This window comes from Scleropages formosus, chromosome 14 (assembly GCF_900964775.1).
Source record: "Scleropages formosus chromosome 14, fSclFor1.1, whole genome shotgun sequence".
NCBI lineage: Eukaryota > Metazoa > Chordata > Actinopteri > Osteoglossiformes > Osteoglossidae > Scleropages > Scleropages formosus.
Window position 1 is genome coordinate 20,672,873 of NC_041819.1, and position 23,607 is coordinate 20,696,479.

General features: G+C 45.2%; 1 protein-coding gene and 1 long non-coding RNA gene across 2 annotated transcripts in view; both read left to right on the plus strand.

Annotated features, from left to right (window-relative positions):
* The first annotated feature begins 3,440 nt into the window (after positions 1–3,440).
* LOC108928965 (uncharacterized) lies at positions 3,441–5,057 on the plus strand. The gene is made up of 3 exons (XR_001965716.2): positions 3,441–3,474; positions 4,409–4,794; positions 4,927–5,057. It is a non-coding gene; the product is annotated as an uncharacterized LOC108928965 (long non-coding RNA).
* A 792-nt stretch (positions 5,058–5,849) lies between these two features.
* Positions 5,850–23,607, plus strand: part of LOC108928903 (glypican-3-like) — an 80,018-nt gene continuing 62,260 nt past the window's right edge. Inside the window, exons 1-2 of the mRNA XM_029257759.1 lie at positions 5,850–6,650; positions 17,532–17,693. Of these exons, the coding sequence (XP_029113592.1) occupies positions 6,506–6,650; positions 17,532–17,693 (307 nt within the window). The 5' untranslated portion in view covers positions 5,850–6,505. The remainder of the gene's footprint in view (positions 6,651–17,531; positions 17,694–23,607) is intronic.

The window sequence follows — 23,607 nt, forward strand, 5'->3', positions numbered from 1 at the left end:
GAGGTACTTGGCAACAGCTGTAGCTCTCTGATGAGGAATGGCATAAAGGTTGACACGTTTGAGAAAATTGTCCTGTACTACAAACACATACTGTATCTGTTACCGTAGCTAGTGATTGGGAGTTCAAGTATGTCACAGCTATTTTTTGGAAAGGTCACACAGCCTTCACTGTCTTCATAGGTGCATCTGTTACCCCATTCACGAATATCCCGTGACATGAATGCGAGTAACAGAATTTAGTGCTCGTTGCAAGGATTTATCTGCAGATACATAGGCCCAGCTGACGACAGAGTAAGCCATTGAAGAGAGTAAGCCTGTGGACCCCATGCCACCATACCTTCTCACTCATGGGAAGCTTTTTCATTCTGCAGCATGGTGCTTTTTGTCCTTTAACTTTCCATTTCATGACCTCAAATAAGATAGGATCCTGTTGCTGTTGTTCTCTGAGATTCTGTTTAGTTAGAGAATAAATACAGAGGCTGCGTCAGACTTTACGGTACTCAATGGGTCAGAGAGAAAGGATGATGTAACTGGAGTATCACCAGCTGTCTGAAGCTCATGTGAGCATCTATAACTGTACTGGTGTGATAGACTGGGATGCTTTGAGGTGTTCATCAGTATGTCTGCTGTGCCGGAAGGTGACCCTATTGTTGGTTGACTCACTTCAGGAGAACATGACAAGGTCTGCACTAAAATGGCCATGCTATTGACTCGTTTAGCTGATGGTTTTCGTCGAAGCAACTTACAAAATTAAGATACTTAGAATAACTTCCCATTTATACATGTGAGTCATTTTACCAGTGCAATTTCTGAGTAAGTACCTTGTTCAAGGGTACTAAAGCTGGAATTCAAACCTGCAATCTTTGGGTCAAAAGGCCAAGGTCACCGTGTTTTTCCCCATGTAGGAGGGCTAGGAGTATGATGGGCCCTCTCAACCTCAGCAGTCTGATGATTTTGCTCAGGCAGGTGGGAGTGAGTAGTACATGCCATAGAGCTACATTGCGGTGCTCAGGGTCCCAATCACATTGTCTGTGATAGCAAGGTGAAATAGCACGAGGGTGTTTTCTTAACTTTTCACCTGAACCACATGAAACTATCCATCAATCCATCCATTTTCTTTCCCGGGTGTCCTAGTTGGGTCACGGTGGCAACAGGGAGAGCAGAGAGGCCCAGCCGCCCCTGTCCCCCGCAACTTCCTCCAGCTCAGCCTAGGAAATCCCCAGCCGTTCCGTGGCCAACTGTGAGACATAATCCCTCCAGCGGGTCCTGGGCCGACCTCGGGGCCTCGTCCCAGTTGGCTGTGCCTGGTATACCTCCAAAGGATATGACAAACCATGACTAGCACAGAAGTCCAATAACGTTTCACCATTCGGTTTCAGATCAGGCAAGACCTTCTTCCCCAATCACCCCCTGCCAGATTTCCCAGTCACTGCCAAAATGAGCATTGAAGTCCCCCAGCAGGATTATGGAGTCTGTAGGAGGAGCCTTGTCCAGAACCCCAACCACCCTCTCCAAGAAGGTCAAATACTCTCAACTGCTGTTTGGTGCATAAGAACACACAACAGTCAAGTTTTCCTCTCTGCGACCCCAAGTCGCATTGAGGCGACCATCTCGTCCACCGGGACAAACTCCAACTGTATGGCAGCCAGCCGGGAGCTTGCGAGCATCCCCACACCTGCCCGGCACCTCCCACCCTGTGCAACTCCTGAGTAGGAGAAAGGCCACCCCCTATCGAGGAGCATCCAGGCTTCTTCCCCCCCAGTGAGGTTACATTCCACGTGCCAAGAGCCAGTTCCTGTCGCGAGGGGCCACTATGCCACCCTGCCTGCTCCTGCCACCTGGCATACATCACACCCAACCCCCATGACGGACCTTACGGGTGGTGGGCCCACATGGCGCCCCCACGTTGCTTTTTCAGGCTGCCCGGCCACCAGGTGCTCGCCTAGGAACGCTACCTCCAGCCTGGTTCTAAGGGTAGGTCCTGGTGACCCTGATCCAGGCAGGAAAAACGTTCTCCTGTTTACTTTTTCTATGGAAGTTTTTGGATTGTGTTAGTGTGGATCTTCACTCACATGAAACTATGTAAATATAAATACATTTAGGCTGCCACACCCACGCCATCGGCGTAATCCGAAACACCTGAGACTTGACACGATATAAGGCAGAAACAAACGAAGAGTGTTACGGAACCTTATTCGCCTACTGCTCACTCTCGCCGAATCAGCCTACAAGGCCAAAACTCTATGCTAATTTACTTTTTGAACCTTCCAATGCGCTCCGCTCACAGCGCTCATTATTACCCAATTACAGTGACGCTTCGAATCACGTGGTTTCTTCTGCATGCGCTGTTGTTTTCGTCGCTGCTGCTGCTACTGCGGTCAAACTTTCTGGTGTTTTAGCTACAGTATTGTGGTAATTAGTATTTCAGAACCTATATAACGCTGAAATAAACAATTTTTATGTAATTAACTTTTTAAATGCGAATTCTATTGTTTTCTTACTGAATTTCACTTTCCACATGAAACTGTGGGTAAAATGTAAATATTTAGCCTAAAGGTATCATTTTAAATTTGCTAGTTGTTTGTCACTGACTGTTGCCATTACACTCAGTGAAATATGGGAATTAAGATTTACGAGTAACGTTACAAAAAAAACATTACTAAGGATTCTGTGTGGTCTGGTACGGGGGTTGGGGTTGGGGGTGGACACCCCTGCTAAAAAGTAGCAATTTCTCATCGCAAATCCCCGTCGGGTGGATTATTTTTTTAAATAGGCAGGGTAAAGGCTTACGTTAAAACGTTACGTTGTTAAGTGGAAACAAGTTTCACGAGGTAAAGAGCGAACGTTTACGTCGTATCATTTTAAAATATTAAAAGAGAACTTAATTGAGGAAAGGGGATTTGCTACTTACAAGGTAAACTGCAATTTAGGGGAAAACGCGTACGTCCGCTTACTTGTACGCGTGGGGTGTGTTAATGATCTCATCATTAGGCTGATTTCGGAACGTCACGCTCTGTGTGTGTAAAACTGAAGTGAAGGGTCCTAGTATATAGCACGTGCTCAGGACTAGTACACACACGTGCAGGTGATGGAGAGTGTGCGCCCATGTAAGTAGTGTATCTAGCAGTGTAAGTTACCTTGGTGAATAAGGTGTGTGGGCTCATATCACTATATAGTTGCTTTGGAGAAAAGTGTGTAAGTAAATGAATGTAACATTTTATTTGGATAGGGGGTCTGAAGTGATTTGATAAAGTTTATTCCTGTAATGGGCTAACTCAGTGGGTAGCTTATGTATGAAACACTATTTGAATTTAATTTAAATGTAAATGGTCAAGCTGCAAAAGTATATATTTAACCTGTGGTGCAAGCATTTGCACCACATGCATCTAATTTTAAGCAATGAAGCTTTCTCTATCCTGATGATCTAAACAGGCCTGGAATCTGTGGTCTGGGAGGCATCAGGCTAATCTACAGGTGGGTACTGGTAGATGAGTGACTCAACCAGTTCACTTCTTGTGCTTATTGATAGTTAAACTGTGACTTCACTAGTCAGATTCATTTACAAGTTACCCTGTTTGTCCCTTTACTGTGTAACTGGAAGCATGTTAAAGGGTAATATGCTGGTAAAACAGAAGCTTGTATGGTGGTGAGTCTCACTGAGGGGGTGCAGTGGCCCAGTGGGTTTGACTGGGTCTTGCTCTGCAGGGGTCTGGGGTTCAAGTCCTGCTTGGGGTGCCTTGTGACGGAGGGGATGCACCCAGGACAGGACACCAGTCCCACTGCAGCCTTACACCCTGTGTTGTTGGGTTAGGCTCCTGCTCCCTGTGACCCTACTTGGGACAAGTGGGGTGCGTGCGTGTGTGCGTGTGCTGGAACTTCCTCTGACAGCATTACACAACTTATTTTATGGTTTGATAAATCAATCACTTCTAGCCTGCATGAACATAAACCATGTAGATTGACAGAATGCCTCAGTCATGGGAGGGGCAAAATTGCAATCAAATCAAGAGTCATGATAATACTGGATAACTAGGTAGAATGACCTTTACAGCATTCTGTGTTTAAGCTTCAGGAAGCTCTCAGATGGTGAGTATTGATCTCTCACTTGGCACTGTGTGCCGACACCCTGTGAACCCACTGCTAAGGTGCGTCCGGTGTAGTCAGTAAGCGGTACAATCTGCTGCACTGGGTGCTCCTTCTTGCAGAGGTTTTGCACTTGCATCTTGTTCAACATTTTGGAAGAACCTTTGCCTAGAATTTAGTAAGAACTTACTATGAATATGTAAGTCTACAGTCTGACTTATGCAATGAGATTGTAACTTCCATTGCATCCCTGCAATGGTACAGGAAGAACCTCTTCTGTAAGGTCTGGTACCTAACAATGGATTGCTTTATGCTGTCTGCACAGATTTTTGTCCAGAGGGACCTCTGCTGCAGTACAGAAGAACCCAATCAGAATGAAAGGCACAAAGATCATCCTACACAATGAATCCTTGCCTCAAGCCTATGCTGGAACACAGTTTCAAGAGTGATCCTGAAACTCAAGTGATGGACACCTGTCTGAACAGTCCCTAAACACCCACTCTTTGGGTAATGCATGTGGACCTATGGCAGTTGCTGCTCTTAGGCGGCAGCAGCAGCGTCCCCTCGCTTGGAGGCTCCTTGTCTTCTGGGAGCAGTTGGCTCTGCAGGCTTGCAAGTAGCTTGATGTACTCTGCTGTGCAAGCGTAGCAGAATTCATTGAGTCTGGAATAGCTGCCTCCCTTGGAATGTAATGTGGTTTGAGGTCCTATGGTGAGTAACTGAGTAATAGCATCTTAAGTGGGTATTTAAAGTGATCTCCTGTTACTTCAATGATTTGGTGAAAACAACACTAAATCATAACTTAGGAAGTTGACCAGTGCTTGTCCACTTTGCGATTTCCAGGTGGATGCTTCAACAAGATTAATGGAACATAAACTACTCAGTGCCCAGCTGTAATCAACCAAATGTCAGCATACATCTTTATTTTATTAAAGGGTTTCAAGCACTCACTGCTGTTTAAAAGTTTAGCCCCCCTTCCCAGATAGGGCATTGAAACTGTTTCTGAGCACCAGGGGGCAGTAGTTGATCTTAATCATCTCCAAATTTGTTACCCTCCCTGTAATTGTAGGTGAGGAGGGAGGGTTAAATCCTGAGCTTTCTGGGGCTTTTACTGAGTCTGGATTTAGGGTGGGTGTGGGTATTAACTGTGACTTAAGGTGTTCTAGTGTCCACTACCAACCTTACTTGAGCGGGGGGGGCTCTTCAGTCTCTAAATGCATGTAATCCCCCACCCACCCAAGCGAATAAATTTACACAGCAAAGCAACGTGATGCAAGTTCAGACACTTCAGGTGGGGTGCATGTCCTAAGACTAGAGTAAAACCCATGTACAGACCCATTGTACAACAGAAGTAAATGAGTCATGTAACTTTTTAAAGGAAGAGTGGCTGTTGCATGAACAAAGGGCAGTTATGTAACCTTTACTTAGCTGAGAGAGTGACTGACAATGTAGGCTGAACTTCACAATGATTTGCACTTTTATACAATGAGGTATTAGTGTATCAATTTAGGCTTAATACCTCGATCAAGGGCTGCCTAAGAGGAACCTTAATACTCCAAACTGACAGCTCTAACCACTGCACCATCTGCTGGTCTAGTACAGATTAATGGTTTAGTGGAGGGGTGTGCTTATAGGATCTTGTCTTCCCCCCCATGTTCTGATCGATCACCAGAAGTCCAGCGTCCGTGCAAAAAGAAAAGTAGCCTCGTAATGTAGGTTTGCCTAATTTCTGTATAGTTAAAGGAAGGTGGCGCTGAAACTCTTACTGTTATTATTGGCAAGAGCTTCCCCCAATAAAGTGCAGAGCAGGAAAGGATACGACTCAGTACGGAGAGCGTTTAAACGTAAAAAGATCACTAGTCGAGTTCGACACCTTTTCATCTCTATTTACAAACCCGGGAGGGGACTTGAGTTGAGCTGAGAGCGCGCGATGTACCCCGTTCACGTTCAAGTCCCTGGGCTCCAGTGCGCGCAGCACGCGCACTCCGCCGTCAGCAGCCCGGCAGATGGAGGAGGTTCATAAAACGGGAAAACTGTGCTCCGCTGGCACTGCGCGTTCGCACTTCGCACAGCACGCGCAGCTGCGCGGGTCCGCTCAGCCACCTTCCCTGCGCGCCGCTTATTTATTTCATTTCATTTTAAAGAAGTAGCCCAAGAAGAGCCTACGAAGCGGTGTATGTTTTGATATAGGGTTGAACGAACTCGCGAACGCTGGACAGACATCGTGTGTGGGCCCGGCAGAGCCGTGCCATGCCTGCAGGTGCAGAACAGCCCGTGCCAGCGCTGACCTCCACGGGAAATAACGTGTGCACGTGCGCTTGTCTCGCGGCGATCGCTGGCGGAGACTCGACCCCTCCGACCCGCTTCGAACGCAGGGGGCAGGTTTGACCCACTCGGTGCGTCCGTTCGGCCGGGTCACGCGATGGCAGGTGCGCTGCTGCCGCTGTGCGCGCTCGTTCTGCCGCTGGCGCGCGCCACCGCTGCGGTGCCCGACTGCCACGAAGTGCGCGCCTCCTTCCAGCTGCTGCACCCGCGCGGGAGGTGGGCTCCGGAGAGTCCCGTGTCAGGTGAGGAGCCTGGAGGAGACGGGGGCGCGGGGTCCCCGGCCAGGAGTCGCACGCACGTCCGTCAGTGATACACTCGCACACTGCAACTTGCGCGACGAGTCGTGATGAAATTAAGGTGTTTTGTTTATTTTTATGAAAGTCTTCTGTCGACCTTATCGTGCCGAATTCCTAGTTATTAAATTGTATTCGTACCATACTTTCAACCATTTTCTTTGAGCGCGTTCATGAATGAGAGCGTTCTTGGTTAAAAGGGTAAATTTCTTCTAACAGCTATTCTTATTGTACTTAATTTTAAACCTGCATACCTCTGAGTTTTAGGAATCCTTTAGTTTTTGGATGGTAGAGAGAGCGTTGTCATTTCTAATATTCAATATTGTCATAACTGCCTGTTTCGCAAATATAGTACTTAACAATATTGACCAGCTTAATTAATACCACGGGTACTGTAACCCTAATACCCACCGTAACGCTGGTTGTTTGGAGTCCAGTGTATAAACAAACGTCATGAAGAGAGATCGCGGAGTCAGAAATGGGGCGACAGCACAGTTGCGCGCTTCCCCTCAAAATGACACCTGGGAGTTTTGTGGGTTTCGCGCGCGGGACACGGGCGGCTCGAAACGGTCCTTTAACAGCCTATGACAGCTGTTAGACCACACAGCAGCAGACTAACAGTCAGTCCCGTCACTGGTGGGGGGGGGTGCGACCGTACCGGGTAACAGCAAAATGACTGTCTGTACATAATTTTTGTGCAGTGTTTCAGCAGAACTGTACTATTTTTTTTATAGAAAAATATTCTTGTAGTTATAACAACATTTGTCGTTATAAAGCCCACCTTACACATACCAATAGAGCCACAAGGATGAAACTCTTATGCTAATTTCCGTTTTGAACCTTCCAATGCGCTCCACTCACAGCTCTCATTGTTACCCAATTACAGTGACGCTTCGAATCACGTGGTTTCGTCTCCATGCGCTGTGGACACTCGCTGTTGTTTTCGTCGCTGCTGCTGGTTTTGTAGTCGCCGATTTTGTCAAACTTTCTGGTGTTTTAGCCACAATTTTGTGGTAATTAGTATTTGTGAGGCAATATCAATAACGTCAAAATACACGATTTTGATGTAACTTCTTAAACGTTTTTACTTTGATTCAGCACGAAAACAATAGAATTCAGTCTTATGATATGGGGAAATTAGGATTTACACACACACATTTTCAGAACCGCTTGTCCCACAGGGGGTCACGGGGGACCGGAGCCTACCCGGCAACACAGGGCGTAAGGCCAGAGGGGGAGGGGACACACCCAGGACGGGACGCCAGTCCGCCGCAAGGCACCCCAAGCGGGACTCGAACCCCAGACCCACCGGACAGCAGGACTGCGGTCCAACCCACTGCACCACCGCGCCCCAAATTAGGATTTACGAATAGTATAAAAAACGTTAAGGATTCTGTGTCGGGGGCGGGGGGTGACCCCAATTACCGCACTGGTGACACCACCCTATTGACGCCGCTGGACTAACCAGATTATTGGTTTGACGTGTTAATAATTTTAGTATTCTCGGAAATTTTAATTCCATCCCATTCCTTGTCCTGTTCTTAACTGACTTAAATTTTTTTGAGTAATATTTCATTAAATGAAATAATGTTGGTCTTGCGGAAAAACCACGGTAACAATAGGCTAACGGTGCAGTACACTTACTGTAGTATAATAGAGGTTCTTAATTTTTCCCAGGTCTCGAACCTTTTTAAAAATCTGACGAAAGCTAAGGCCCTCATTGGGAAAACTGTATAAATGAATTTTGCGGAAATGCTGCACTGAGTATATTGCATTGAAAGTGGACTGCTCTTAGAAAGACAGATTCCCTTAACACAGAAAGATGTAGTAATGTTTTTATTTTATGAACTTGTTTGCTCAGACACTATTGCTGTTAAAGCAAGCATGTACTTCATGGACCCCCCCAATGCCTGTCCATGAAAGGGCTATTAGTGGATTATTAGCTATTAGTGGACGGTCAGGAGACCTCCTAGACTGTAAGGGGGGGGAGTGTTGCAGCAGCTGGAACAACTAGCATGAGATGCAGAGGTTTTTGGTGCGCTTTTACTTCACACACTGTTCCCAGTGATTTCCTTTTATTGTCATTTGTTTTGCCCTTAATTTATATGGATGCTTTGCAAATATACGAGTCCCTGGGGAGGGGGTATAATGTCTGTGTGACGATTAAAAATGTCGCACTTCCATGCTTGTATTCTTGCTGTAGAGGGGGGAAAAAAAAGTCAGTGTTATTTCAAGGGTTTTTTTCTATGCAATATTTTATGACTTTTGATTTTCTGCTCTGGCAGTCACAATGTTGGCCACGGAGGGTGAAAGCAGCCCACGGGGACTTGTTTCGCACCCCTTAACAGGTGCGAATTTCATGGACCTGTGCCCATATTCAAATGGCGATGGAAGGTTTTTGTGAAATGGATTGTCTGGGTTGCGAGGGCAGAGATGCATTTTGTGAGGGATAAGAGGCTCTTAGACAAAATCATTAACAAAATTCTCTTCTTCTTGTGACTAATCCTATGCACATCAGAAAGCAGCAAACAGTCTCTCAGGAAGTTCTCTCAAGTCTGAACCTGTCCCAAGCAACTCATTTTATCCCTGACCAATATGTAGAAGCTTATAAAATATTAATATGTCTGGATCTTCAATATTTGGGCAGGGAATATTGATCACGCTAATGTTTAGACATTATTCTGCTTAAATGGGAAGCTTTCGCGTCTGAGTTTGGTGCACTGCTCTTGCAATGATCTGGACTGAAGGTGATTAGATGTTCTGTCTTTGAAATGGACACAGAATCACTGGCAAACATTAACACCATGTCTAACAATTTCACACTCTTACTAGGCTGTGTTCCTTAGAATAAGTTTATTTTTTAAATATTCAGTTAAGAGCATGTTTCAGCTGGGATTTAATTTGTTCCTCACTTTTATCTTAGTTTACTTTCAGGGCTTGGTGAAAATAGTGTACTTGGGGTGATATTGGACATTGCTTGCAATAACTTCCATCGTTCCCTGGTGAGGCAAAGTGCTTTATTTTGCTGGAGGTTAAACCCTAGATTGCATGGAGCATGCATAGCTTTTTTCTGTGCATTCAGTAGGATTTTAACACAACCCTCCCATAGAGCGCTGGGTTCAAGCTGTGGCAACATGGCAGTTTCCCCCATTTATTCATTTAGTAGACACTTTTTGCCAAAGCAACTTCCACTGAACTCCATGTAGTGTTACCAGCCCACACACCTTATTTACCACGGTGACTTACACTGCTAGATACACTACTTACACTGGGTCACTCATCCACACATCAGTAGAACACACACACTATGGGTGAACCTGAACAGCATGTCTTTGGACTGTGGGAGGAAACCAGAGCACCCGGAGGAAACCCACACAGACACGAGGAGAACATGCAAACTCCACACAGACTGAGCGGAGATCGAACCCACGTCCTCTCGCATCACCCAGGTTCTGTGAGACAGCTATGCCATCGTGCTGCCCAAGGCACAGTGGCACAGTGGAAAGTTTCTCCAGTCGTGAAATGGTGAGTGAAAGTGAATCAATTCAGCCAAGTCTGTATGTCTTTCATAGCATCCCGGAGGGGATGTCCTCCTATGTTCTTCTGTATGCTTTTCTCACAAATTAATTGGATTTCATTGTTCGTTACTCTGTCAGTGTCTCCCCCCCCCCCCCCCCCCACCAGCTTCATTCGAGAGTTCTAGGACTTTCCATCGTTAATATGGCAAAGAAATGTTTACTGTTGAGTAGCATGCCAGTTTCACCCAGGATAAGCTTTGATGCTCAGTGGCAGATGTGGGAAATAAACTCTCCCAGGTTCCTTTTGACTATTAGCTTGGGGGTGTTTGTATGGAAAGCAGGGGAGTGAGTGAGTACAGCTTAACAGATTGATCGCTGTGGAGAGAAAATATTTTTAAATCCGAATTTGCAGTTTGGGAAATAATTTTGCAGTTGGAAAAAGAATAATCAGCTGGTTCCTTTAATGCAATTAAAGGTATAATTAGGCATTTCAAGCTGTGCAAACCAGATCCTTTCCAGAAATAATACAGCAACAAATTATAATCCTCCCTGTTTTTGTTTTCCGGTAGTGAGGGTTAGTAGGAGTGCATGGGTAAGTGCTGGGTATTTATTTCTGGAGAGGCTTCAAGTAACTCTTTGAGGGTACTGCAGACCTGGCTCTGTGCTTGAGCTTGACCATGTGTGTGGGTGGGTGTTTGTGTGTGTGTGTGAGAGAGAGAAAGAGAGAGAGTGTGACTCCTGTCACAGATGAAGAGACGGGCTGTGAAGGCTGCAGTCTTGGTCAGTTTCCCTTGGCGCCAGTAGCATTGCCCTGTAACGAAAAGGTTTGTGTATTACTTATATGCGTGTTCCTGAGCAAATACTGAAATGTTTTCCAAAGGAGAGGGGGTGCGGTGGCGCACCGGGTTTGGTCCGTGCCTGCTCTCCGGTGGGTCTGGGGTTCGAGTCTCCCTTGGGGTGCCTTGTGATGGACTGGCGTCCCATCCTGGGTGTGTCCCTTCCTCCTCCAGCCTCATGCCCTGAGTTGCTGGGTTAGGCTCCGGCTTGACGCGACCCTGCTCGGGCCAAGCGGTTTCTGTGTGTGTGTGTGTGTGTGTTTTCCAAAGGATGGTGGACAAAGCTCAAGTGAAATGGAATAAAGTGGAATGGTAGAGTAAAGACATGATGCCACAGTGTGTTTGGCTGCAAACGGATTCCTCCAACCCCGTTAACCTGGGGCTGAACCTCTGATATTTTGGAGTAAGGTTCCTTTCACTTTCTGCACAAAGGCACGGAAGAGGACAATGACCTACAGTGCCTTAATACAGGAGTTATTAAAAATACAACAACGACTGAATGCAGTCACAATCTGCAATAAACATCAAATAGTACGAAAGGGCACCTGTAATACTCATCCTCTCGTTTTCTCCATTTAATGTTTATTTTCGTTTTAACCGCTAAGTTATTTCTGGGAAGCTTCAATGGCAGTAATTTGCCTCGTTTCAGTATCTTTTGAATTCTTCCATAACTTGGGGGGCAGGAAGAATTAACCACAAACTAGATATTAAACACACACTAAATGTTTTTGTCTCTTGTTTCAGTATCTTATCTTTGGTAGCCTTTTCTGTCATGTACAGGTAATTTGAAAGGGCTTGTTTTAGAATGTAAAGTTGTTAAAATTTGCAGTTCCAGTGTACATGTGTGGTGTAATTAAAGCTTAAATTTGGCTCTGCACCTTGATACAAGACCTGATCTCTCCTTATATCTCAGTAAAGAGGTCTATGCTTCTAATTCTATGGCACCTTGATGGTCCCACTTATGGAAGGTCCAGAATCTGACGTCTGCAGCTGCTCGGTTTTGGCTTTGATCTGGTGGAATGAGCTCCCTCTTTCCCTCGGAGCAGCTGAATCCTTTTCGGCATTCAAGAAGGATCTCAAAACATCTTCCAGACCCGCTTCTCTCCTGAACTTCTAACTGCTACATTAATTTGCATCACGCAATCTGTCACCATCACCTTTGTATATCCCCTGAGACTCTGTTCTTTCGGCAGCTGTGTGCGAGATGTGTGCTGGAAAAAAGTGACACGGGATGAACTGCTTCGATAATTGCATGTCTGTATTTAAAGCTCTTTGTTGTGAAATGTGGCTTTGTTTACTTGCGATTTGTACATCACTTTGAAGAGTGCTAAATGGATAAATTATTTTGCATTATCATATCTGGTTTTGAAAGTGATTTAATGTTGCATTAAAACAAATGGTTTGATCTTGACTGATCTTAAGTTTTTTTTAATACTCTTCAAGTACAAGGCCCCAAAAATCTGTGTTTTTAGGGGTAAAGCACGCTTAGAATCCAACTAAGGCTTTGTCTTCAAAGTCCAGGTGAGATGTTGTCTTTGGAAGGCCTACATGTGAATGTAAAGGACTTTAACATGGATGTTACTGTATGGAGAATGAACAAGATGCTCCCCACAGGAGGGTTTTCCTCTCTTCTTTATGGGCTTCGTGCTACTTTGTGTGGTGCCGTGTGTCAAAGTGACCACGTGATACATGTATGAATAGACCATAAGTTCCCTGGTAAGGGTGCATCTCAAAGGATGCAAACACTAACACGCATGATGGGATCGGCAATGTCCTATACAGATGATTCCTATGTGCAGCTGAACACAGAACTTTGGGCAAAAGTTCTGAGTAAAAGAAACTGAGGAGTGGAATAGCTTCAAACACAATGATACATATTGTTTGGTGTTTTTTTTTTTTGTTTTTTTTTTTTGTTTTTTTTAAGTTGGTTGGTTTCTTAAACCATAGGTGGTATTAATTTATAAATGTCTATATTTTTACTATTCTGTAGGCATTTATATTTTGTCCATTTAGCTGACACTTGTCTGCCAAGTCTCTTCTATCACCCCACTTACTATTATTGATCCATTTATAAATGTAGGTAATTTTTACTGAGGAAGTTTAGGGTATTTTGGCCAAGGACACTACAGCAGAAAGTGGAACGTGAACCTGGGTCCAGCAGCTGTAACCACAATACTACCTGGTCCTTGCTACTTGATTTAATAGTTTTTTTTTTTTTTTTTTTTTTTTGGTAGACCTTCTCAAGTTTTTATAAAAAAAAAAAAACATATAATTGAAATGACAGACAATGCTGTTCCCTGCCTTTCTACTATAATTAAAGGTGATTAACATAATTCACAATTTTACACATGATTAATTTAAGCAGCTGGATATCTATGAAAACCTTTCAAGTCATTTTCCTGTTTCAGGGAAACAGCTGCAGGGGCCCAGCTGTGACTAAACCATGCAAGGTTAGGGGTTCCTGACCCTATAATTAGTGCCTTATGAACAAAGTATCCATACACACTGGACACACAGGTGGCGACTAGTCACCTGTGTAACTCATCTGGTTCACCACAATGCCCCCGAACCCCCTAACAAGGTCCCATGGTGTCATGGGCCACAGAAGCAGGGGCAAGAGATACTTAAAAAAAACTGGTTTAATTTTCAAAAGGATGCATTTTGCGAAATTGAGCTAATTCTCTTTCTTCGTCTTACGTGAAATCATTCAAAAGAGATGGAATCTGATTGTATCTGAAATTATGTAAAGAGTTTTTGCTAGTGAAAAGTGACAAAAGCAATTTGTCCGAAACAATTTTCACTGCTAGGTTCAGACCTTATGAAAACATTTATCTGTTTTATGAGCTAGATGCGCAATTTGGCGATATTGCCGAGGATAACAGTTCATCTGCTACCTCCTTGTGCTCTTAAGAAATTCCCGTGTTTCTCAATTTGTAATCAGCATCTTAATTTGCTTGGCACCAGCAAACCCCCCCCTCCCCCTCAATTTTGCAGTGCTTATTTATTTTGCATATGAATCTGTATGTTTGCCTTTGGATGCTATCGTGACAAATCATTGAGTTTCTAATTCTCTTTGCAGTGATCCTGTATATTCACATGAGAGTAGGGGCTCACAAAATCCTTCATGCTGTTTTATGTCTGTGCCAGTGTTTTGCAAGACTTACTGCGTTTGTGTATTTTTACATCTGACAGTGAACTTTGTTGCTCCTTTGGGATTTTTGGCTCTGTAGACATGGTGTCTGCACCAACGACAAACAGCCTCATCAAGGGCAGTGGGAGATGGGCTCACCTGTGTGAACAGACCTGACTGGCAAATTGGAGGCTGTTGAATGACACTGTGCCCAGTGTCGTCATCTCTCACTCTCTCTCACACACACACACACACACACACACACACACTGAGTGAAACCGCTTGTCCCAAACAGGGTCGCGGCAAACCGGAGCCTAAACTGGCAACGCAGGGCACAAGGCTGGAGGGGAAGCGGACACACCCAGGACGGGGCGCCAGTCCATCACAAGGCACCCCAAGAGGGATTCGAACCCCAGACCCGCCAGAGAGCAGGACCTGGCCAAACCCACCGCGCCCCCTCCCAGTGTTGTCCCACCGGGGGATTTTTTTTGCACCGCAGGGTTTCACTATGACTTTCAAATCTTGCACTTCTATTTCCTCAGCTGACTTCTGCTGTTGGGTTATTACTGACACCGTGGTGTACCCGTCGCAGTGACTTCGCTGAGATGGTGACGTGCGCTGACTGCAGTAAAGACACAGGTTCTGCGTACAGGTGGACCCCGCTTTACAATGGGGTTATGTTCCCCGAAACTCATCGTAAGCCAAAAATGCATTTAATACACGCCTCTGCGTGACAGACTGGGTGATGCGAATCACCGCCACTGCTCAGGATCGTATAAGAGTATCGCTCCGCATATCGGTTGCCTGGGAAAAATTCAAAATTCAAAGTACACTTCCTACTAATGTTTAGACTTGCCTTTCACTCATCACATCATCAGCCTCGGGTTCAAGTTCCGCCACCTCGTAGTACTCTTCAGATCAGGGCAATTGCACTGAATTGCTCCGCTATGAATTATCCGGCTGTATAAATAGGCAAATATTTGTATGTGGCTTAGCGTCACATTGTGAGCTACCTTGGACACAGGTGTCATATAAATGGTAGCTAATAACCGCAAGTTCCCCCTATCCTGTTCTGACCTACAAAGTCCTCTGCTCCTGGCATAGAGAGATGATGGGCGTCCGATACGTTCGCGGCGAGCAGCTGTGGAATTTATCAGCACCCGGTGAAGTCGTCGTCTTGAAAGAGTCTGGATCATTTATGAGGCACTTTTATTTTAGCCATCCATTTTCCATAAAAATGATTTGTTCCGTTTTGCGTGCTTTTAACCTCCGAGTACGAAGAAGAGTAAAAGCTGTTTAATTTCTGACTAATGAAGGGCCGTTGCTTTTAGCGCAACGGTGTTTTCCACTAAATTACGGAGCGAAAGGACAAAGCTCGGCGTGACGTATTCCTTCTGTAACGGAACCGGCGCGGGGAGCTGCCGTGGGAGTCATTTCCACTGCGGTAGCACTTCCCCCTAATCCATCCTTTGCGACGAGACCTCTCTGCCATTCATGGTTTGTGAAATAAAGAGCTTAAAGCTACTCGCAAGAAAGTGGGAGACGAGCGCGATCTTCTCCACCAACAATTTTCCGTCCGCAACCTGAAGCGTGACCCATGGGTTTGTGCTAAGCTCATACATATTCATCTTTAGTCCCGTTCGAACAAGCTGTGCGAGACAAGTGTAAAAATCATAATCGCATTATAGTTTGTTCTGCTATTAATTCCTATTAAATTAATGTTTCAAAACTATCATTTCCCACTTTACCATCTCCACCCCTCCGTAAAACGCCAGTGTGAGCCGTCATAACATTAATGTCCAACTTAAAAGTGTTGCTAATGCTATAATTCCATTCTCTTCCATTATCTTTTATGCTTATTTATCCCAACGTGTATTCGGTGGCTTAAATTAAATTTTTTTTTTTCCTTCAAATGTGACACTTTCAGCGGATGAGCCTAGATAAGGACATCATGTACCCTTAAATGTATTGAAATAAATGCATGCAGCACCGATAATTGAAATCAATTTGGTCTATTGTAATGTCATAATACCCATGAGACATTTTCAAGGATTTTTTTGCAGAGAGTCATGCTGTTAGCAAGAGGATTAGCTGTTAGGGCTTGCGGATTCAGACCCGTTTTTATTTCTCCGCAACGTTCATCGTTCCATTTTGCTCGACTGCCCTTATGCTCGCCGGCCTTCCGTTTCCGCCGCCGGTAGACGCTCGCTGTTCGGCAGGCAGAGCACAAATTAATCTCTTAAGTGCTGCTTTGAATATGTACGCTGCTGTGTTGGCGCTGGGATAAATGTATTTTGTGCAAATCGGTATGAGGGCCAGAAAATAAAGCGAAGTGTTCGGTCAAAATGCTGCTTATAAATGAGTTCTCGGGTATGTATATACGATCGCCAGTAGTAACGTACACTACATGCTTTGCTAGAGTGATTTTAAATTAATTTTAAGCCGTTATGTAATTGGTAGTGACTCAGGGGTTGAATAAATCCATTAGCAGCCTGCTGTACTGCCCAGCGCGCTCCGTGAGCCAACCTCGTCTCCCGTAAAGGAACTGGCAAGGAGGACGGCGTGGTTGGAGGCGCATCTCATCATTTTCTGATTTTAATGCAGCCCATGTGCGGCCTTCCCTCTGCTTCGCCAGAATAAGAGCGTTCGCTGCAATACGAGCCTTTGCTTGACCAGAATTTGCTTGGTTAGGAGAGGATTAGCTTGAGGCAACGCGGGGAAGCGTCGTAACTCTCCCTTTTCCCCACGCTCTGCCATCTTTGAAATATGTTCTTCTGGCGATAAGTAACGATCCTATACGTGCCGCAGATCGCACAAACGCGGCCGTTTTGTCCGAGGGCGCTTTGCCCCGCCAATTCGGTGCAAGTGAAAATTGCTGGTCTTGGAGGGCCGGTGCATTCCTAATGTAACTGGGTCCCAGAAAAAGGCAGGAGAAGAAACCTCAATAAGAGGAAGCATCCCTCTGCTATGACAGTGCTCTTTGAAAGGAACATCAGAGTGTCCCTGGTTGATACATAGACTCGCATGCTTTTCGCACTTGAGAGCGGTTCAGGAACAAGATAGTCTGTCTCTTTGTGTTAGTAAATACTTGCAGTTGTTTGTTTGGCAGACGCTTTTCTCCGAAGCGACTTCCAATGAACTCTGTGTAGTGTTTCCAGCCCACGCACCTTCTTCACCAAGGTAATTTACACTGCTAGATGCACTGCTTACACTGGGTCACTCATCTGTACGTTCATTACTTAAATTCAGTAGTGCAGTGCGGAGAAATCCTTTGCATCTTTGTTTCTTGCACATTGTAGCTGCTGTAATCCCTGCATCAAAATCACTTTCTTTCCCTGCTGGACAGGTGCGGACCTACAGGTGTGCCCCAGCAAAGGCCTGACCTGCTGCTCGCGCAAGATGGAGGAGCGGTACCAGGTGGCGGCCCGACAGAACCTGGAGTCCAGCCTGCAGGTGGCCAGTGCCCAGCTCAAGCTGCTCATTATCCAGAACGCAGCTGTCTTCCAAGGTACAGCCGTGCCCTGGATGCGCAGTCCAGGTGTTGCTCCACACTAGCGCTGCTGTCTCACAGCACCTGGGTGATGCGAAAGGACGTGGGTTCGATCCCTGCTCAGTCCGTGTGGAGTTTGCATGTTCTCCCCGTGTCTGCGTGGGATTCCTCCGGGTGCTCTGGTTTCCTCCCACAGTCCAAAAACATGCTGTTCAGGTTCCCCCAGAGTGTGTGAGTGACAGAGAGAGTGTGTGTGTTCCACTGATGTATGAATGCGTGACCCAGTGTAAGTAGTGTATCTAGCAGTGTAAGTCACCGCGGTGAATAAGGTCTTTGGGCTGATAACACTGCATAGAGTTCATTGGAAGTTGCTCTGGAGAAGTGTCTCCCACATAAATAATTTTTTAAAAATGTAAATGTGCCCACCTTGAAAGCAATGCAGAGCGCTCTTCGGATGAGTTCAAGTATAGGTAGATAAATTTACCTTTCTCTGACCCATCTGGACAAAAGGACAACTATGTAAGGATACTGTTCATAGGCTATTCAGCATTCAACATAATCATCCCTCAGAAATTGATAACTAAGCTGAGCCTGCTGGGTCTGACTGCCTCCCTCTGCAACTGGATCCTGGACTTTTTGGCTGGGAGACCTCAGTCTGTCAGGATCGGCAACTCCACCTCCAGCACCACCACACTGAACACCGGCGCTCCCCAGGGCTGTGTGCTCGGTCCACTGCTGTTTACCCTGCTGACTCATGACTGTGCTGCAAAGTACAGTTCAAATCATATCATCAAGTCTGCTGACGACACTACAGTTGTGGGCCTCATCAGTAACAATGATGAGTCAGCAGACAGGGAGGAAATGAACCAGCTCGCAGAAAGGTGTAAAGACAACAATCTATCACTAAATGTTGACAAGACTAAAGAGATAATTGTCGACTTCAGGAGGACCCAAGTAGACCACTCACCTCCACACATCAACGGAACCACTGTGGAGAGAGTCAAAAGCTCCAAGTTTCTTGGTGTGCGCATGACGGAGGACCTCTCCTGGACTCCGAACACTACCTGCATAGCCAAGAAGGCCCAGCAGCACCTCCAGTTCCTATGGAGGCTAAAGAGAGCCAAACTCCCCCCTCCCATCTTCTCCATCTTCTACATTGGGATGATGGAGAGCATCCTGACCAGCTGTCTCACCATGTCATTAAGGGGACTTCATAGCCTCCGACCGCAAGACCCTACAGCGAATTGTGAGAACAGCTGAAAAGATCATCGGAATCCCTCTACCCACCATCGACACCTCATAAAACAACCGTTGCATCTGCAAAGCCACCAGCATAGTGGTCGACCCCTCTCGTGGACTCTTCACCCTGTTGCCATCTGGCAGGAGATACAGGAGCATCCGTGCCACCACCAGCAGACTCCGCAACAGTTTCTTCCCTGAGGCAGTCAGATTACTCAACACCCTGCAGCCTCCCAACGCTCACCTGATGCAGTCAAACAGCAAACCCAGCATGACTCCATACACTACAAACAGTCTACAGTTTACAGCCCATGTCCTGCGTATTTATTTTTTGTTTTGAACTCTGTTCTGTGTTGCTCCATGGTCTCGGGAGAAAAGACATTTCGTTCCACTGAATACGAGCTACAGAGAGGAATGAGAATAAAACAACTTGAACTTGAAGTGTGAAGTTAGGAAGCTAATTGACATCCCGACCCCTAGAGCCTTTGGAATGTAGCTAAGTATGTTGTTGTTACCCATATAAAGGAAATCAACCCTCGGCATAGAATTGCTTTTAGTCTCCTTAGATGGAGCGAATTTTGGCTTGGCTGCTATCTTGGCCACAGAGCCCTACCAACTACTTCTTTGACCCACATTAGTGAAGCTCTTGCTTCTCAGTTACTGAAATCGCACACGTTGTTTGTTAATTTCTCGTATTCCTTTTAATTTGGTTGATTTCAGTTGACTGGCTTGTCGAAGTACTTCGTTGACAGTGGCGTCTCCACATTTGGTACTTGTGCTCCCACTGTGGGGTGAGAGGGTAAATCCCGGTATGGCGATAAAGCAGGAGACTCGTGTGCAGAGAGATTTGTTTGTTGAATGAACGACGGGGTTTGTTCGTCTTATCGCCGCGATGCTGTTGCCGCCGGAGTCCGGACCGTCTTGTTAGCGAGAGCTCAGCGCTATTATTTTAAGCATTAGCCCTGAAAGAAGCCATCAGACAGCCCAGGGGAGAACCGCAGCACCGTAGACCTGTTTTGTCTTCTTGGTTTATTTTCTCCCACTCCTTTCTGAAGGCTGAATTCGCTTGTTCTCATTCATCTTTTTTTCTTTTATTTTTCTACCGTTTCCTATTCTGCCGTCGTGCCGCAGATCAAAGGGCTCCCGACTCACTCACCTGTCTCTCCTCCGTCTCCAAGAGTCCTTGTTGGAGATCCAAGCCCCCGAGCTCACTTCCCTCACACCTAAGACAGCAGGAAAGGTTTTACCCTTTGAAGTCGACTTTGTCAAACAGCTGTAAAAGTGGTCTCCCTGCTGCGGGTAAGAGCCATTGAGTGGCAAGCCATTCTTGGCTGGAGAGCCGCAGAAAGCGATTCCATTTAGCGTAAGCAGTCCAGGTGTTGCCCCTCATTCCGAAAAGAGCATCTGCGCAAAACCACGCTGTGCGGCTAAATCATTGTGTACCGTGTGTCTTTGATGTCTTTGGTATCTGTGTTGCATTGCAAGACCCTCAGCTGTCCTCCCGATGGTGAGAAAACTCTCACCCCTGGCTTCTGGGGTCCGGTTTAGGCTGGAGCTTTTGTCTTTACTTTTTCACAAAAATTTGCGATCAACATTGATTGGTTTACGTTAATATGGATTTACATTCATATTTGTATTTATACATGTATATATTTGTCGCGCGGAACATGGGGAGCCGGGACGGCTGAACCCAAGCGCAGCGTTGTTCGTCTGAAGTTGAGGGAAGAGGCAAGTTCTCAAAACCAGGAACAGGCGAAGGGGACAGGAGCGAGAATCCATGGACGTGGTCGGAGAACAAAGCAAGGAGTCAAAAAAACCGGAGATCCTGAACAGAGCAAGAGCGTGTAGTAACGCAAGGAAGGGCGGTTGTCCCAAACGAGATTCCACAACGGTACGGGAGCTGGAGAGGGTCTTTAGAGGGTGAGCGATTACTGAGGAGCAAGTGCAGAGTCAGGTGTTGTGGCTTGTGTTGTGGACGTGACAGTATTAATATTAACATACATGTTAATAGTAACATCATCTCTGAAGTTCATGTAAGGTGTAAATGTTCATGCACCGTAACTTTAAGATCACGCTCGAATAAACCTTTACACAGCTGCTCCTGTAATGTAACGTAAATGTTTATATGTATCGCATTAAAAAAAAAAAAAAAAAAAAAACCTAGTAGAAAGGTGATTAGGAATTGTTGACATTCTGGTAAAGTTTTATGCAGCTACATCAGTGCATATGGTGAAAGTAACAAACTGTACTTCAGAGTCGCACGTCTGCAATTATGCGTCTTTCTCCTGATGTAATCCACAAATTGTATTTTCTCTGAGATGTACATCGCTCTGGAGAAAAGCGTCTGCCAAATGAATAAATATGGTTGTATTTATTCATTTAGCAGACGCTTTTCGCCAAATGAATAAATATGGTTGTATTTATTCATTTAGCAGACGCTTTTCTCCGAAGACGTACATCACAATACAAAAAGTGCATCATGTCAACAGAAGGGGAGATTTGGATGCAGCCACAGGATTCTAGAGTACAGTTAATTTGTCACAGTCCACCATATAAACCAGTAGACATGATATGAATAGCTGCATAGTCAAAAAAAATTATTAAACAATTACATGTTTAACATGCACTTAAGAGATCAGGAAAGGGGTGAGTATTGAGACCAAATTGAAGCTAGTAGACAGATGATATGAATGCAGCAGATTGTGTTTTTTTTTAAAAAAGACAGTTGGGTCATAATTATGTCCGTATACAGAAAACACAAATACCTCCACGCCCAAGTAAATACAGCAGAAGGGCAGAAGGTTACAATAGGATGTCCATGTAGCCCTGAATTTAAGGCAATCAAATCATCCATAACTAATTAGAATTATCATGCAAGCCAAATGTTAGTAGATGGAGTTTCTGCAATGGACCATTTCCTTTCCAACAGTGTAGGAGTAATCAACTGTCAAATCAGAATTTGGGCTATGGTTTAACAATTACAGATGGGAACAAACCAAACATTTTGAAAAAGATCTTTGAGTAACAGAATGAGCACCACTCCAGTAAGGTTGTATCCCAGAACAAAGGAATCAGCTGCGATGTCTGTGGATATATTTCATAAAGATGTACCGGAGTAAAGTCGGTTCTGACATTTAATAACAGCAGAAATCATGCTGGTGCAAACAACTGCACACCCAGCTTCCTGCCATGGTTTTCTTTACCTTTATTCTATAAATAATCTTGTATTCAGACAAGGTGGCGCTTATGCCTAATTGAATGGGTTTTTTTGGATGGCACATTGTAGCTGTACCAAGAGCCTTATCCTAGTGCTCTTTGTACATGTGTACATGGGCTACGTGTGTGTTTTTTGTGGATGTGTGTATAAAGTCAGATGTGGGGAAAGAAGGGGCAGAGATGTTGGAAATCGCATGCTGACGGAATGATGGGGAAAATCACAGCAGAACAACCAGTGTGCTGATGAATTAAAAAAAAAAAAAAGCCACCAGTTTTACCACACTGGAAGAATTTAATTGAAAGACTAAAATTAAGACTTATCGCCTTCAAAAAAGAGAGAATTTCCAGTAGTCTGATCGCTTTCAATTTAATTGACATAATTGAAAGACAAAGCCTCATCTGCAACCCCAGCTAAGATGATGTGTATCTTCTCCTTGAGGCAACTGGGTTTTTCTCATTAACTGCACGTGGGGGTGGGGGGAAGCATCCCTTGTACCATACAGTGCTTGGGTAATTATTTAAAAGAGAGGAAAGTGGGGGATGTTCAGTCACATACCGCCAAAGACTGCGGGGCCCACTTTGTCAGTGCGTCGGTCAAGGTGATGGACAGTTTTAATTCCTGTCTGCCCAGTGCGACGGGGTGCCGCACGCCGGAGAAAAGGCTGTCGGCGAGCCCCAATTACAGCCTGTGCCCATCCCTTTGGAAATAAATATAACCTGAATATGTGAAGCATGGAGAGCAATTTCAACAATTTCAGATCAGTTTTTCCTTACAGTTCAATAAACTTGATTATAATATAGATTGTACCTCTGTTTTTAAAGGAGCAGGATGCTCCCCTTAACTGTTACTTGTTGTTAACTCTTTCTTTTTGTGGCCCGTTTTATTCCCGGCCTGTGGATTGCAACCACTTAATGGTGTTTTTCTCCAATTCACTCTGAGGTTTTTTGCTGTAGTCTACACTGTTATTCTGCTCCTTTTCACAGCTCGAAGGATTCAAGGCAATCAGAATATTAAACATTTGAGGGAGTAGTAGATCTGCTGTGTCGACTTAAACATCTCTATAATGTTTTATTGAGAGAAGACAATCGGAACTACGTGTGCCGGGTGTCCGCAATTACTCTGGGATCCTATGATATCTTCTAATGGTGCACAAAACCATGAAATGCTGAAATGGAATTGTTCTTTATGAAAGTCTCGATTAATCGTTTCTGTTTCGCATGTCTGCAGTGTCCAAAGAGAGACAGTTCAGGTGAATCGGTGATGCTGAGTTGCCCTTAGTAGGTAAATGGATGGGGGTGTGTGCGTGTTTATAGCTACCCTGCGATGAACTGGCATCCCACCCATGATTTACCCCCCTCAGCCTTGCGCCCATTGCTTCTGGACTAGGCTGCGGTTCACTTCGATCTTGTTCAGGGAAAGCTTATTGAAACTGGATGGATGTCTGTGATGGACTGGTTTCCCAACCAGGGTGTTCAA